The following is a 16084-nucleotide window of genomic DNA, read 5'->3' as shown; positions in this document are numbered from 1 at the left end:
AACTTAAGGAAATTTTAGGCGGACGTGTAATCGGCGCACCCCCCCTAAATTCGGTAACTACCGACAACTTACGAGTGTGATTTAGGATCTTGTTTACTTGCGGTACGGAGTTATTTATGAGTGCAATTTAGTTTGTAATGTTTACTTAAAGTACGGAAGGAAAAAAATCGACAAAAACAAAACACTGTTTTATTAACTTTATATATTGTTCTATATTAAATAAAATATAGCGAAATTAAACATTAAAAAAAAGTTATTTAATAAACTTACAACAAAAAAAAAGTTGCATTTCTTTATCACAAAGATGCGAGATAAAACAATTTATTTACAAAAAAGAACTTGTTTACAAAATATTTTTTAATATTATTACTAGTAGTATTTTAAAGCTTGCTTAAAACTAAAAAGAAATATTTACTATTAAATAAAATTTTTTCAAAATTATATATATATACACACACACATAATTTCAGTAAATAAAATAAAACAGCTTATTTTATTAGAGAGGATACTTGTCATGTATATGTTGTAAAAAAATTGTAAAGTTTTGCCAAAGGTTTTCAGTTTTAAAAGCGAAATAACCTCTGTATATTGCTTCATCAAGTCGACTCCACTTCAAATCACCTTGTGACCCGCAAACAAATTTCAATCTTTGCTTTATTCGACTCCAAAAAGCCTCAACATGGTCTGATGTTGCTTGCGTTACAGGATCAACAAAGTTGGTTGTGTGATTTACTGTGAGATGGTTAAAACCTATGTTATACAAATTATTGTAGGCAGCCCATTGATCTGAATGAATTGTAGACCCAACAGCCACCCATCTTTGAATTAATGGAACCAATGTTGCAGCAGATCTATCCTCCACACGTGTTAAATATCCCTTTTTAGTCATTAGATCATATGCTCCAAATATCCAATGTTGTTCGACGACATGCCCTACACTATTCTTCCTTTTAAACATTAACGATTCATCAATTTCAAAAACATGGCCAGGACCAATTAACTGATTTCTATCAGGAACATCAATTATTTTAAAAGAACATATGTCTCTAAAGTACTGATACCACTGAATTGATATATTTTTGCAAATACCAACTATATCGCTGGCTGTTGTGACAGGTACCTCCGCAATCCATAAAAACATAAGTTGAAGAATACTACTTATGTCTAGTGATAAACAAATTTTAAAAAAGCCACTTTTAATTGTCTTTGTCTTCTTGCATTTACAACACCTCCAAATATGTTTGTCCTAAATATAAAGTAAATTTGATAAATCTTATTATGATATTGACTACAAATAATAAAAACTCAAAGCTTAAAAAAACTTATTTTGTCTTAAAATAAGCACAAAAAAAAATCATAACTAAGCTTCATGAAAGTTTATTAATGTTTTTGTGATAGTAAACATTCCCAAAGTTTAAATAAGGTTAACAAAGCTAATATAAACATTACTCAAGTTCAAAAAAAGATTAGCAAAGCTAATAAAATATTGCTCAAGCCTAAATAAAGATAAACAAAGCTTAAATAGTATTTAGGCTTTGTTTATTCTTTATTTAAAATATTTAGATAATTAAACAAAGCTTAAATATTATTTTAGCTTTAATCTTTATTAAAAATAAAGATTAACAAAGCTCAAACAAAGATTAATATAAACTAATATAAACATAATATAAGCTAATATAAACATTAACACAGCTTAACTAAAGATAATTTTTTAAAGGCTTTATTATTTATTTTTCGCAATTTGACTATGAGTTAATATTTAAAAACATTTACCTGACAGCGATTATACTTTTGAACATTTATAGCATGTCCGCATTCACAAAATTTCTGAATATCCATTAATCTGTAGTGCTGGAGAAATCTTATTAAATTTTCCTTATTTATTAGTTCAATAAAATGTGTAAGAGGAGACATCTTCAAAGCGTTGCACAGTGGGCCAGGTGGTGGACAAAACCTAAAAAATAAATGTTTATTATATTCAAAACCATATAACAAAAAATATTTGTAATACTCTCGTTTAAAATTTTAAAAATTGTTTTGAGTATAATAGTATCTTTAAAAGCCACAAAAATCAATTGCGGTTTCATGTATAATGAAAAAAAATATTTTTTAAAAAAAAGCGTGAAATTTTAATTTTTTATGCATAGCTATAGTAAAGAGTAAGTTTTAAAGTTTTATGAGCTTACGGGATTAGTTTATATATTTAAAATATTTAACACTAAAGCTTTTCGAAAAAAAAAAATAAAGCAAAGATTAGCCTTTATAATACACTTATAATCTGGCTTTAAAATAACGTAGTAAATTTTTAACATTTAATACTTTTATTTTGTACAAAAACTGTCACATAGTTTAGGGAACCTACGAGAACCTATATTGAATGCTTGAACTTGTAAATGTAATATGTGTACAACCTATTTAAACTATATACATTTCCCCCAACTTCCCCTTTTGGGTTTCTTTAACATTTTAAAATAATGACTTGTAGCTTATGTTATTTGCTTGAAATCAACTTTTATTTCTCGTAAACAAAAACACATGTTATTTTGTTTGTGATTTTATTCAATACAAATTGCACTGTTAACCTAACATTTGTTTTGTTTTTTTATATAGTAATAATATAAGAATTGGTGACATTTACAGACTTATACAACAAAATAAACTAGTTTTTACGATATAGGGGAGACCGGGGCTAGTTGGCTCGGTTTTTACTCTATGAGCTCTGTAGCCCTAACAACACATTTTTTTAAAAATATTAAAGTGTAGTCTTAAAGAGTATGGATTAGGGTATCTTATGAATTTTGCATTCATTTACAAAAAAAAATTCTTGGGGCCTTTCCGCCCCCAAAAAAAAAAAAAAAAATTGGCGCCAACTTACCCCACCACGGGGTAAGTTGGCGCAAACTATAAAAATGATTATTAATGCACTATTAAGTGCAAAATTAATAGAAGTTTCTTTTAAATTAATTTTTGCAACAATTTTATTCCAAAATTTAATATTACTTTTAGCTGGTACCAAATATTAGTCCGTATAAAAACCAAACAGTAACCTACCTTTTATCAGTGGAAAAAAAAGCTAAACAAAATTTTTTTAAAATTTTTTTGTAAGAATAAATATTTTCAATATTGTTAAAAATAAAAAAAATAAAAAAAAATAATTTTATAAAAATAAATATTTTTTTCCATAGTAAATGCTATGAGCCAACTTACCCCGTGAAAAATTTGTGAACTTACCCCGAAAGCTTTTTTTTTAATAAACAGTCTATAGATCCTGAAAAACGGAAGCTTTGAAAAAAAAGTCTGACTGGATATAGTAAACCAATTGTAACTGGAACTTTTACAATAATTTTTTTTTTCATACGACTAAATAATTTCTTTGTAAAGTAAAAAGGAAGCGATGTTCTAAAAGTTACGTTTTTGTCCAAAAAACGCATAAATCTCAATATCTCCCATGCGCATGCGCAAATCCTGACAATACTACAGTGAATGATGAAATGGTCAATAAGGAAATTTCTGAGTAATTTTTGTCACTTTCTGATGAAAGACTCTAAAGATAAACGCAGTTCGTCAACTTACCCCTGCGCCAACTAGCCCCGGTCTCCCCTACCATTCTTTTCATTGAAATTAACTGTTCTAGTTTCTGCAGATATTAAACTAGAAGATTCTGAGTGAAAAACTTTATAAAATACAATGTAAAAAGTTTGAAGTTGAAAGCTGCAAAAAATAATAATACTCATTTTGAGAGAAGTAATGAAAACTGGCTAGCTCAAAATTTTCAATACACCTACAGTTCATTAAATGCTACATCATCAGTTAATGAAGTTGGGAAACCATGTCGCTCTTTCGAAAAATCTTGTAACAAAACAAAAAGAATAAGCTTAACAATGTTTTTAATGTTTTATTTAGTCATAAATTACTTCAACATGCAACATGCAATATGCAACATGCAACTGAAACTAAGAAAAGAGTTTAAGTACAAAACTGGCACAAAAATTTCTATTATTTAAAATAAATACCCATTAAACCTGCTTAGATATATTCTTTTGATGAAGCTTTAGCATTCATAATTAATGGTGATATATCAAAATCAACATACCAGCTTCTAAGAAATGGTGCTGAAAAAACGGCTGCCACATATATCCTTTGTATAAGAGTATAGGATCTTCAAAGGCTAAATACTATTCCAAGAACATTCAAATGGATGGCTATTCAGTACAAATACCGCTAAAAGATTTTCTAAAACACACTGTTAAAAACTATGTGGTATACAAAACATAATGCTAAGGAAGTAACTAAACTGACGTTTAGACGCAAGGCTGGTTTTAATGGTGCTACAGGATATAGTGTTTACAAACAGGTAAGTTAAAATGAAAATAGTGACGAATGAAGAGTGCCTATTGATTATTTGCTTAGTACCTTTAGAACTCAGTAGACTTTATAATAATAAAAACGTTGTAATATTATTCATCCAGAATGTGCGGCTAATAAATTAAAAATAAAAAAATACATTTTTATATACAAAGATGAAAAATAATCTACAGACTTATTCAAAATGTCGTGGGCATATATATGCCCACGACATTTTGAATAAGTCTGTAAAAAAGTCGGAAAAACCGCACGAACTTTTTTGGTTACCTGATAGATAAATTTATAGAAATATATAGAGAATATACATGAATATATAGATTTGAAACTCTATTATTGATATTATTATATATATAATAATGGTTACCTGATAGATAAATTTATAGAAATATATGTATATTCTCTATATATTTCTATAAATTTATCTATCAGGTAACCAAAAAAGTTCGTGCGGTTTTTCCGTATATAATAAAAACACACAAAACGACAAAAGTAAGTACATTTATTCATCAAAATAGTCACCATTAGCATCTAAAACCTTTTCCCAACGTAAAACAAGCTTATTTATTCCACTTCTGAAAAATTCTCGGTCCTTTGAGTCTATAAAAGCTTTCAACTCCATTTCAACCGCGTCCTGGTCTCGGAACTGCTGTCCTTTTAAATGATTTCCCAAGGAAAGGAAAAAATGGAAATCAGTAGGGGAGAGGTCTGGCGAGTATGGTGGATGAGGCAAACTCTCCCAACCAAGGCTTTGGAGCTTGTCCTGAGTCACGCGAGCGGTGTGCGGTCTCGCGTTGTCGTGGAGAAGCAGAACTCCTCTCCTGTGCACCAGTGCAGGCTGCTTTACAAGCAACAGGTCGTGAACTCGTTGCAGCTGTGCTGAGTAGACCAGTCCAGTAATGGTTTGGCCTGCTGGGAGCAGCTCGTAATGCACCACACCAGCTGTAGTCCACAAAATGCAGAGCAAAACCTTCCGCTCGTGGAGATTGGGCTTGGGTGTCTTTGGGATGGGGTCATCGAGGGACAACCAATGGTAGCAACGCTTGGTATTGTTGTACACAATCCATTTTTCGTCGCATGTCAATAAACGATCAAGAAAAGGCTCAACATTGTGGCGTGATAAGAGTGATGTGCAGATCGTAAGCCGTTGCTTCTTGTTGTCGATCGACAATTTGTGCGGAACCCACCACCTCAGCTTCCACGCTTTCCCAATCGCATGCAGATGCAGGCGGATGGTTTCAACACTCACAGCAAACCTCACTGCAAGTTCTTGGCAAGTTTGGCTGGAGTCAGACTCGACAGCGTCCTTCAGTTCATCCTCATCAACCAACAATGGGCGTCCAGAACGCGGCAGGTCTTCGATGGACTCATCTCCCGAAGAGAATCGCTGAAACCACTTCTGTGCTGTGCGTTCACTTACTGTACCTTCTCCAAATGCTGTGCAGATGTTTTTGGCCGCTTGTGTTGCATTCCTTCCAAGTTTGAACTCGTAAAGTAAGCAAGATCGAATAATCGTTGGTTGGGTTGCCATCCTTTCTTTACACAAAACCTTCCTGTAAGCTCGTTACAAGCCTACACTATATATGCAGCAACTGCGCGTGACACACGCGTTCTATTACGCAACAAAGCTACTTGCCTTGTGCGATGTGGGTGTTGTAAAAAATGCTAAAAACAATTCAATTACCAAAAACCGCACGAACTTTTTTGGTTACCTAATATATATTTCAAATCTTTTATACAATATCGATAATAGAGTTTCAAATTATAATTATTCTATTATATTTTGCCGTTTAACAAATTTGACAGTTTCCATAAGTTTACAATTAAGTTAATGGCCGGAGCAAGAAGAAGGCATAATTTGCCTTATCGCCAAGCACCGTGTTACAATTTATAATTTTTACAAAGTTGCTTCAAGAATATATAACATAAAAGAAAAATTAAATGAATGTTTACAAAAGATATATAATAAATAAAGTAAAATATCGTTTAATACATAATATCATAAATAGATTGAGTAAAAGTAAGAGTTAATATATAAAACTTTATATATATTTTAAGTAAAATATATAAAAGATAAAGTAAAATATCATAACTAGATTAGGTAAAAGTAAAAGTGAATATATAATAACTTTATATATATAAATACGCACAAAAAATAAAATAAAAAGCGAGAAAATGTGATTTTTGATAATGATTATTGTCAAAAAATTTTAACCTTTTTTTTTTTTTTTTTTTCTTTCGAATAATTACGAAAATACGAATAATTAACTTGTTTTTCAGTTTTTAAATTATATATCTGATCTTTTTTTAAAAGAAAGACTTATAATAATATAAGTCAAAATCTGCGTTTAAAAAAAACTGTTTTGAATCAGTTTTAAACTGATAAAGAGATTTTTTTTTTCCGGAAACAATGTTTGGAAATCTTTTCCACAAAAGTGGTCCGCGATTCTGAATTGAATAAGAAACTTGTTTAGAATAAGATTTTGGTATAACAAAGTTGTTAGCGGAAAATCTTGTAGCATATTTATGGTGTATTACTTTAAAATAAGTTTCAAATATTTTGAGGGACAGTCCATATTTTGTTTTATACATGAACAGTAGAACAAGATGGATATTAAGTTTGAAAATATTCAGGGCACCAATTACACGTAAAAGAGGTTCACAAGGAACCGCTCTACCAGATCCAAATATGATTCTAACTGCATGTTTTTGCTTGCTATAAAGTTTTTTTAGCTTAGTGTAATTAGTACTTGCCCACATGATGTTGCCGTAAGTTAAGTAACTATGTATAAAGGAAAAATATAAACTTTTTAGGGACTTAAAATTTAAAAGTGGCTTAACTCTATAGATCATGCCAATGCTTTTTGAAATTTTTTTTTCTATAGAATTTATATGCACTTTCCAAGATAGCTTTTCATCAAAGTTGACACCTAAAAAATTTACAGATATTTGCCTTTTGATGTTAGTTTTATTCATCAAAAGATTGGGAAGAATAAATGGTATTTCCTTTGTTTTGCTTGGTTTGTGGAAAAGAGAAAATTTAGTTTTTTGAACATTCAAAGACAATTTGTTGCATATAAACCATTCATTTACTTTTTTTAATTCTTCATTTACTACTGTAAAAAGTGTTTCAATATTTTTGTGAGAATAAAAAAGATTTGAGTCATCTGCGAATAAAATAAAATTTAATAGGTTTGATGTTAAAGACAAATCATTTATGTATAGTAAAAAAAGTAAGGGTCCAAGTATAGAACCCTGTGGGACTCCGCAATTTACAGTTTTTTTGGTTGTTTCTAAATTTTCAAATTGTACATATTGTTTTCTGTTTGAAAGGTAACTTTCAAACCAGAGTAAGTTTGTCTCCTTTATTCCGTAATATTCCAGTTTTTTTATTAGAATGGAGTGATTCACCGTATCAAAAGCTTTCGACAGATCAATGAAAACTCCTAACGTATAATAGTCTTCTTTAAAAGCATTAGATAAGTGATTAACTAACTCTACTATTGCATGATCTGTTGAGTGTTGCTTTTTGAAACCAAATTGCTTACTATATAACATGTTGTTTTCAGTTAAATGATTATACAGCCTATTGTACACTATACGTTCAAGCAATTTCGATAAACAAGATAAAACAGATATAGGCCTGTAATTAGAGGGTTCTGACTCATCTCCAGACTTAAATACTGGAGTTACTCTAGCAATTTTTAATTTATCCGAAACTTTACCTGATTTAAGTGACTGATTGAACATATGAAACAAAGATGGTTCAATTATATCATAGACTAATTTTAATATATTAACGCTAACTTTATCCGATCCTAATCTAGTGATAAATTTTCATTTTTTCTGAAGTGCGCATTTTTATTTTTAAAGTTTGTTGCATCAATTTTTTTTTAGCTTATTCCACCAGAAGAGTTTGTTATTCAGTTCCACAATATTAAGAAGTTATAGGATTTGAAACTAAAAAATTGCATATCCGCGTTTTTAAAGTTTTATCAAGTTTGTTAAATAACTTTTAGAATTAGCAACTATTTAACTAAAATTTATAATAAAAGTAAACATATCTTAATACAAAGTGATTCTTTGGACATATAAAGGGTTTTAGTAAAAAAAAAGATCAAAATAATTTTGTCCACCATATGACTAATATCCGGCCCACTGTGCGTTGAGAAGTTAACATAAAGTGATATAAAAACGTGATTTCGGAATTTCCAAATTCCGAAACTATTTTCCACCAATCATTTTATTTTTTATTAACCAATAGATTTTAAAACAAATCACACTCGTAAATTGTCTATAGTTACCGAATTTCGGGGGGGGGGGGGGGTGGTGCGCCGATTACACGTCCGCCGAAATTTTATAGATAGGAATATATGCTAAAATCGCTGGCAATTTTCGTAGTAGATTCATTTTTTCTGAAAAAAAGTAGTAGTAATTATGCAGTAAATATGCCGTGAAATGTTTTGATTCTGATGTCACGTGACAATTGAACTAGTTTTTAGTTGGACTTTTTAAAATCTGTATTGGTTTAGCAAAATAAATATTATTTATAATTGATATATTTTATAGCATTGCTGTTCATATGAATTCAAAAAAAAGTTTTCCTGATATATTTTTTAAAACTGGACTTGCAAAGCAATATTTAATGGACAATTTTACATTTGCCCCAGATAATAATGAAAACAAATGCTACAATGGACATGTTTTGTTATTGTATATGAAAAAGCATTTATAAAAATTTTGATTTTTATCCAACTCATAGCCAGATGTATAATTTGGTCAAGAAATACAAAAAAGTGTACAACCTTAAGTCATCTAACAAAAGAAAACTTAAAGAGTTATGCAAAATTGTTTTTAAAAGTAATGAGCCATCAACAGTGGCAAAAAGTAGTTTATGTGAATCATCTAATTTACTTTCATCTAAATTACTTTCATCTAATTTACTACAATTAATGATATATGATGCCATTGTTAACCAGGTACCAACAAAAAGTATTCCAACTTTGTTTCCAAAAATTTTGAAACATTTAGGCGTTGCACATATAGAAAATTTCCCTCATCGTAGCATAGTTGAAGAGATGGTTTATAAATTAGGTATAATCAGCGACTTTCATGCTGCTGAACTTGCGATTTCTACAGCCAATCTTACCCTTGGGTTTGATGCAACAATCCAAGGAGTACATATAAACTCTATTCATTTTACTGCCAAAATACAGGGTCATGTTATAGCAATAGATCAGTTGTCAGGTGGTACTGCACACGATTATCAAACTCATGTTATTATTATTATTTTTTTTAAACATCTTCGCTTCCAACAAGGCTGCAGGCAGCCACTAAATAAAGTTGGAAGTTAATGAAAGAAAAAAGATGAAGATTGTAGAGCAAGATAATGATTGACAGACGACTTAAAGGATTGCAAATTATATGAATCAGGAAAGCAAGACGAAGGAAGAGAATTCCAAAAAGCAGATGTTCGAGGAAAAAAACTAGACGAATAAGCGTTTTTGGAGCACTTAGGAACAGTCACAGAAAAAGGATGACACTTGATTGAATGACGAGTAACACGAGAATGAATTTTAGTAGATGGCACAAGAGACGCTAGCTCTTTAGAGCAGTGCCCATTATAGTATTTGTAGAAAAGAGAAAGAGAAGCAACATTACGACGATGTGACAATGGTTGGAGGTTGGCTGCAAGAGCAGGTTCAAAGTTGTATCTTCATGTTGTATTTTCAATAGATCAGCTTGCTTTTTTGTATTCTGATTTCCATAATTGTGACTATCAAAAGAGCCGCTCAAAAATTATTCAAAACATTACAAATTCTATATCTTTGTTTTCATTACTATCTGGTGTTGCCACTAATCATGCAACTGTTCAGCTAATAAATTCTTCAAAAGTTTTAAATGAACTTAATTGTCACTTACACCCTCTTGAAGCAATATCCAGCTCTTGCAGGTCTGCATTAAAAATGATTGAAACACATAATGGAGTGCCGTTTGGGAAAGATTGTATTGCTGGTAATATAGTTTTACAATTGAATAAGATGCGATACAAAGATGGTAAAGGAGATCCTAAAGGTTTTAAAATCTTTTTAGATGAGATGAAACTTCCTAAAGGACTCATTCCCCGTTACAGAGGGAACAGATTGCATATTTTGTTTCATATATGTGGCATATTAATCCAGCACTACAACTTATTTATTAAATTTTTAAGTACCAGTACAGTTTCATGTGGAGGGCTACAAAGTAGTTTAAGAATAGACTTTATTAATAAAACAGCTTAAAAAGAAATGTGCGTTTTAGGGCTATGTGGAAAGACTTTAACAGGACCATGGATGACATTTTTTATCAGTCAGCTACAGGAAGTTTAAGTCATATTGAAGGGATAAAATTGGTTAAAGATGTTTTAAAAAATATTTATCATGTAAAAGACAATCCTATATTGTTATTAAGCACAAAAGATTTGTTCGGAAATATAATTGAAAATGATAAGATCTTTGAAGAAATAGCTTTGGTGTGCCCAAAAGACAAAGAAGTTAAACAAATGATTGTATCCTGTTTATCAGCTATTATTGCTGTTTTAGAAAGACAGTATAAAAGATATTTTAATTTAGAGGTATCAGAACAACTTATAAAAGAGACGCAGACATCCAGGCTTCATAATATTGATGCAGAAGAAGTCGTGGGTATGTTCAGTGCTGCTTAACATCGTGCTCCTAACTCTACTTTATGTTTTTTGTCATCAAAATTAAGAGCAATAAAAAAAATAATGTAAGTGATTACATTGACCAAGTAGATAAAGATGAGAAAACGAAAGTTGCCTACTGGGCAATAAACAAAGTCAGAAAAAAGAGAGAGTTTAATAAAAATTTAATAAAAAAAATATTTATGAAATAAATCTTGAAATGATTGGTTGTAACATGTTGAAGAAGCCAAAAAAAGAGGATAAAAGTAGAAAAACTCTGGCTCTTCAAATTCAAAACCTTAGTTTGTCAGATATTTCAACAAAATATCAGATACAGTAGTTGGTAGAAACATTTGCCATTTATGGTTTAATTCAGAAACGCAAAAAGAAGTTCTTTATTTTGGTAAACTTGAAAAAATGAAGGTAAAACATGGTTAGCAAGTTTATGTTGTAGCAAACTGGAAGGATAATGAATCCTATGATAATGATGCAGTGGATTATGGCATTTCAAAATACGAACTTGCTGCTGATATGGAGACCTTATGTTATCCTGAAAACTAAGCGTTGGTTAATATTTAAAAAAGGCTATTTTCATAGCCACATATGTTTTAAAAACATTATGCGACTTTGAAGTTTTTGTAGTTTTAACTTTTATGAAATAAATGAATATAGCTATCAGTTTGTGTTGACCCCCTTTTTTTTTTACTGCATTTCTTTTAATACATATTATGTTTTACCTAAAAACATAAACTTTTGAAAATTATTTACTTACACCACCAACCTTAACTACCTACCACACACCAACCGCCCTACCACCTATATACACCCTTAAATATACCCATTAATCTTTGCTACCCAGAGACAATTGATTTTTTCTTTAGCTTTCTATTGTTCACTAATTTATCAACAAATAAATTTTGAATCTCATTGACTTATGTTGTTAATTACAAAAAGTTTATTCACTTTTGGGTGGGTGTCAGAAGCACTATCCCCTCCCCCCGCCCCGATCATTTATATTTACTCCAACTACTTACAAAATGTTTCTTATTTTTTGCAGCTTTCAATTGATACCAAATTTATGTAAATTGGATCATTTTTACGGAAGTTATGATTAATTTAAGTTGATAATTACAACTTGCGGTCACAACATTATTCAACTTTCCCTATAAAATATTTTTGTGCCTAAAAAACTCATAACTTTTTTAAATGACATCAAAAAATAAAAATTTGGTTACATTTTTTTAGTTATTAAAAACTACTACTAATGATATCATTGATTTTAATACCACAGAATTTTGATTTTTTTTTTAAATGAAAAAAAAAATAAAAAAAACTCTTGATTCCAATCTCACTATCAAAAAGCTATACGAGCAATTTTGTAAAACAACATTAAATGAAAGCATTTCAAAACACACATTTTGTCATATTTTTAATTACGAATTCAATTTTCGTTTTGGGACACCAGGATATGACATTTGCAAAACATGTGAAAAACTGAAAGTACAGAAAGATGCAGCTGTTAGAAATGGAGACAAAGTTTCAGCTAAAAGTTTTGAAGTCCAGCATGAAATACATTTAAGAAAAGCACAGGTGTTCTATGATGAACTACAAAGATATCACTTTGAAAAACCAGAGGATAGTCTAGTGTTATGCATGGATTTTGAAAAAATTTATCCCTTCCTATAACTAATGTTAGTAGTGAATATTACAGAAGACAGCTATGGATACATAACTTTGGGATAATTGACATCATTTCTGAGAAGAAAACTCTTTTTTGTTATGCAGAGAATGCTGCAGAAAAAGGTCCAAATGAAATTATTACCTTTTTAGATGATTATATCAAAGAAAACAAACAATCAAAAAATAAAAAATTGATTCTGTTTGCTGATAACTGTTATAGTCAGAACAAAAATAGAGACCTATTTTATTATTTAGAAAATCTTTGTGCTAGAGGAATTTTTAAAGAAGTGGTTATTTATTATCCCATTCCAGGACATTCTATGATGCCCATTGATAGATCATTTGCAAAGATTGAAAAAAAAATCCTGTAGTAAGAAAAATCCATTCAAAGTCATTTTTGTTAACTATCCACTAAGGTGTAGTCTAGAGGCAGAGGGTGAAGATAGAATAATAAAAGTTATGGACTGGAAAACTGCAATAGAACCAAGAATAAAATTATCTGCCCAATAGCCAAGGTACGTACTGTAAGATTTAGCACCAACAACAGTCTAATAGAAACATGAGACACTATGACTGGGACTTTTGAAAACATTGCATTAGGGAAAAGACGGGTTTTGTAGGAGAGCTTTGATTCAACCAAATATTGCATATGATGGTAAATTTCTACCAATAAAATCTGCTAAAATAAAAGACATAAAATATCTTTTACAGTTTGTAGATTCTCAGATAGCAGGTAGTCCTTTCTATTGTAGCATTTTAGGAAACAGCATTGTAGAAGATATTACTGAGGTAGGGGACATTTCTGATGAAGTTGAATGATATCATAAACTACTGTTTTTTATATAATAAAAATCTCACGTTTAAGAACACTGTCTTATGATTATCACTATTATATAACCATCTATGACACAGATGTGCTTTTAATATTATTTTATTTTAACATGGGTTGGCATGTATTTTGCATTGTATGTTTGATTTTAATATATTAAAATACTGTTTTTTAAATAATAATTATCCAACATTTAAGAACACTTATGATTATCATTGTTATTTAACTAACTATATCACAGATGTGTATTTAATTTTTTCTTAACATGGGTTGACATAAATTTTGCATTTTATGTTTAATTTTATTTGATATGATATTGAATTTATGGAGATTATGTAATAAAAAATCTGTTTTATGTTCCTAAACAATAAAAAATATTTATTTTTTATATTTGTTATTTTTTTAAAATTTTTTTAAAAATAATCTATTTGGACTAAAGCACTTTTTGCAGGGAAAGTTCAAAAAGTACCTAATTACATGAAGTTTAGTTTTTCAATTAAAAGCTAAACGTTAATGTTTTAAAACTTTTTATTGCATTAATATGTGTACAATTGCATAATACATAAACTGATAGAAGCTTTTAAGCCGAAAATGTATAGTTTGATTTCAGGATTAAATGAAAACTTTAAAATGCTTTTATCTCAGAATGAAAAGAAGGTGACTTATGAACTTTTTGCAGGCAGCCCTTCAATTAAAGTTAGTAAAAATTAATACAATTTGTTAGTAAACAAATGCTACCAACCTTGAAAACTAGGTATCTAAAAATAGATCGTTAAGATTTTGTCGTTAAAACCTTATACTAGTGTAGACTAAATTATAAGTTATTAAGTATTTATAAATATAACATATTGAAGTAATTTATACATCGAACTTTTTATTACAGGAAATAAATTTTAATAAATATTTCTATAATACAAATATTAATTCTAAATTTTATTAAAATAAGAAAGTAAAAAGTTTTTCAGCTTAATTTTCAAAAGATGCAAAGAGTAGGTATATCAAAATTAAAAAAAAAAAAAAGTGAAAATTTTTTGATCTTATAGTGGGATGCACGAAAATCAATGATATATTGGTTTAAATTTAGTCAACAAAAAGGCTCACATAGGTGGTTTATATTTCTTACAGTAGTTACTATTGCTAGGTTTTATAGTAGATCATTAAAGACAGTGGAAAAAAGTTGTTAACCTCTGTTGACCTCTTAATATATAAAAGAAGTTTAATTAAGTGATCGAATGCCTTACCTTAATTCTAAATTACATACGAAAGTATATTTCAGCTACAAAATGAGCTTTTAGCAATATTAAAATATCCTTCTACATAACACAATATTTTCTTTTGTTTATTATTTACTGTAAAATAAACACATTTTTATATAAAGTATAAAAACTAAAAAAAAATTCGACACAACTTTTTTAATATGGTAGACTTAAATTACTCCCCTATGCGCGCATCACTGGTGATTTAGTATTGATCAGCAGTGATTAAGTGGTGATCATTAGTGATCGCCACTCAATCAACTCTAATACATTACTCATTTATTCAATTTATCTATGTGCTTGTCAGTCACTACTGAATACGCATCAAATCACCACTTACATAAATTTTAGAATTTATGTAAGTGGTGATTTAATGCTTATTCAGTAGTAACTGTTTTGTGTTATCATAAGATGAAATTTGTACTGATTCGTCTTAAACAAATATGGCAGATAACAAGCGCAAGCACTATATAAAAAATTACATTAATGTAATTTTTTATATAGTGCTTGGGTTTGTTATATATTATTTATTATAGATTCTATAATCTCTAATAAGAGATTATAGAAGTTTTAAAAAATTATTTACAAAAGATTTTTTTTCTCCATAAATAGGCAGTTGAAAATGAGATAAGGTCTAAATGAGCTTTCGACACATTTAAACTCTTTCATGAAAGACATTTCTTAAAGTAGAACAACTGAAAAGACACTTTATAAAGTGTGGATGTTGAAAAAGTTTGCTTATTGATATTTATATTACTTTAAAAAGTGCACTCAGCATTTATGTAAAATGCTTCAGAAAGTCAACAGAGTTTAATCTTATTGTAAATGTTGATGGCACTCAAATATACCATAGTGAAAAAAACAAATGTCTATATTGTGTACTGTAAACTAACAAGGTCTATATACAATTGTTTTATGGTACGGCAAAGGAAAACCTTCAATTCTTAGAGAATATCTTGAAAAGTTTTGCGGAAATAAAATTCTTTTTTTATAAATGGGTATGAGGGCTAAATGGTGATGGTTAAAGCATTTGTATGAAATGCGCCAGCCAGAGCATTTTTAAAATGTATAAAAGGACATAGTGGATATGGCAGCTGTGAAAGATACAAAAAAAATGGTTAATATCAAAAAGGCATAAGATTTTGGTTAATATCAAAATGGTTAATATCAAAAAGGCATAATATCAAAAAGGCACTAAATCTTTATTATGAGATGATAAAAAATTTAAAGAATATTTTTATTTAAAACACTAGATCGGCAAATCACCATATCGAA

The 16084-nt window shown here is 29.5% G+C and overlaps 2 protein-coding genes across 2 annotated transcripts; both read right to left on the bottom strand.

Annotated features, from left to right (window-relative positions):
- Window positions 1–390: 390 nt before the first annotated feature.
- LOC136079989 (uncharacterized) lies at window positions 391–1999 on the bottom strand. The gene is made up of 2 exons (XM_065796640.1): window positions 1774–1999; window positions 391–1246 (listed from the first exon to the last, which is right to left on the bottom strand). Exons 1-2 carry the CDS (start codon window positions 1912–1914, stop codon window positions 497–499), a joined length of 891 nt encoding a protein of 296 aa, XP_065652712.1. The 5' UTR covers window positions 1915–1999; the 3' UTR covers window positions 391–496.
- A 2865-nt stretch (window positions 2000–4864) lies between these two features.
- Window positions 4865–5893, bottom strand: LOC136080225 (histone-lysine N-methyltransferase SETMAR-like). Its single transcript, XM_065796839.1, has one exon. It carries the CDS (start codon window positions 5891–5893, stop codon window positions 4865–4867), a length of 1029 nt encoding a protein of 342 aa, XP_065652911.1.
- Window positions 5894–16084: the final 10191 nt, after the last annotated feature.

The sequence above is a fragment of the Hydra vulgaris genome, chromosome 05, assembly GCF_038396675.1.
Source record: "Hydra vulgaris chromosome 05, alternate assembly HydraT2T_AEP".
Lineage (NCBI taxonomy): Eukaryota > Metazoa > Cnidaria > Hydrozoa > Anthoathecata > Hydridae > Hydra > Hydra vulgaris.
This window is presented reverse-complemented; position numbering and strand designations above follow the sequence as displayed.

What these genes read in the sequence shown, in the direction of transcription:
- LOC136080225 (XM_065796839.1), bottom strand. Translation starts at nt 5,893, where the DNA reads ATGGCAACCCAACCAACGATTATTCGATCTTGCTTACTTTACGAGTTC.
- LOC136079989 (XM_065796640.1), bottom strand. Translation starts at nt 1,914, where the DNA reads ATGTCTCCTCTTACACATTTTATTGAACTAATAAATAAGGAAAATTTA. An exon ending in AAAAGTATAATCGCTGTCAG is followed by an intron (nt 1,247 to 1,773) that starts GTAAATGTTTTT and finishes CTTTATATTTAG; the next exon opens with GACAAACATATTTGGAGGTG.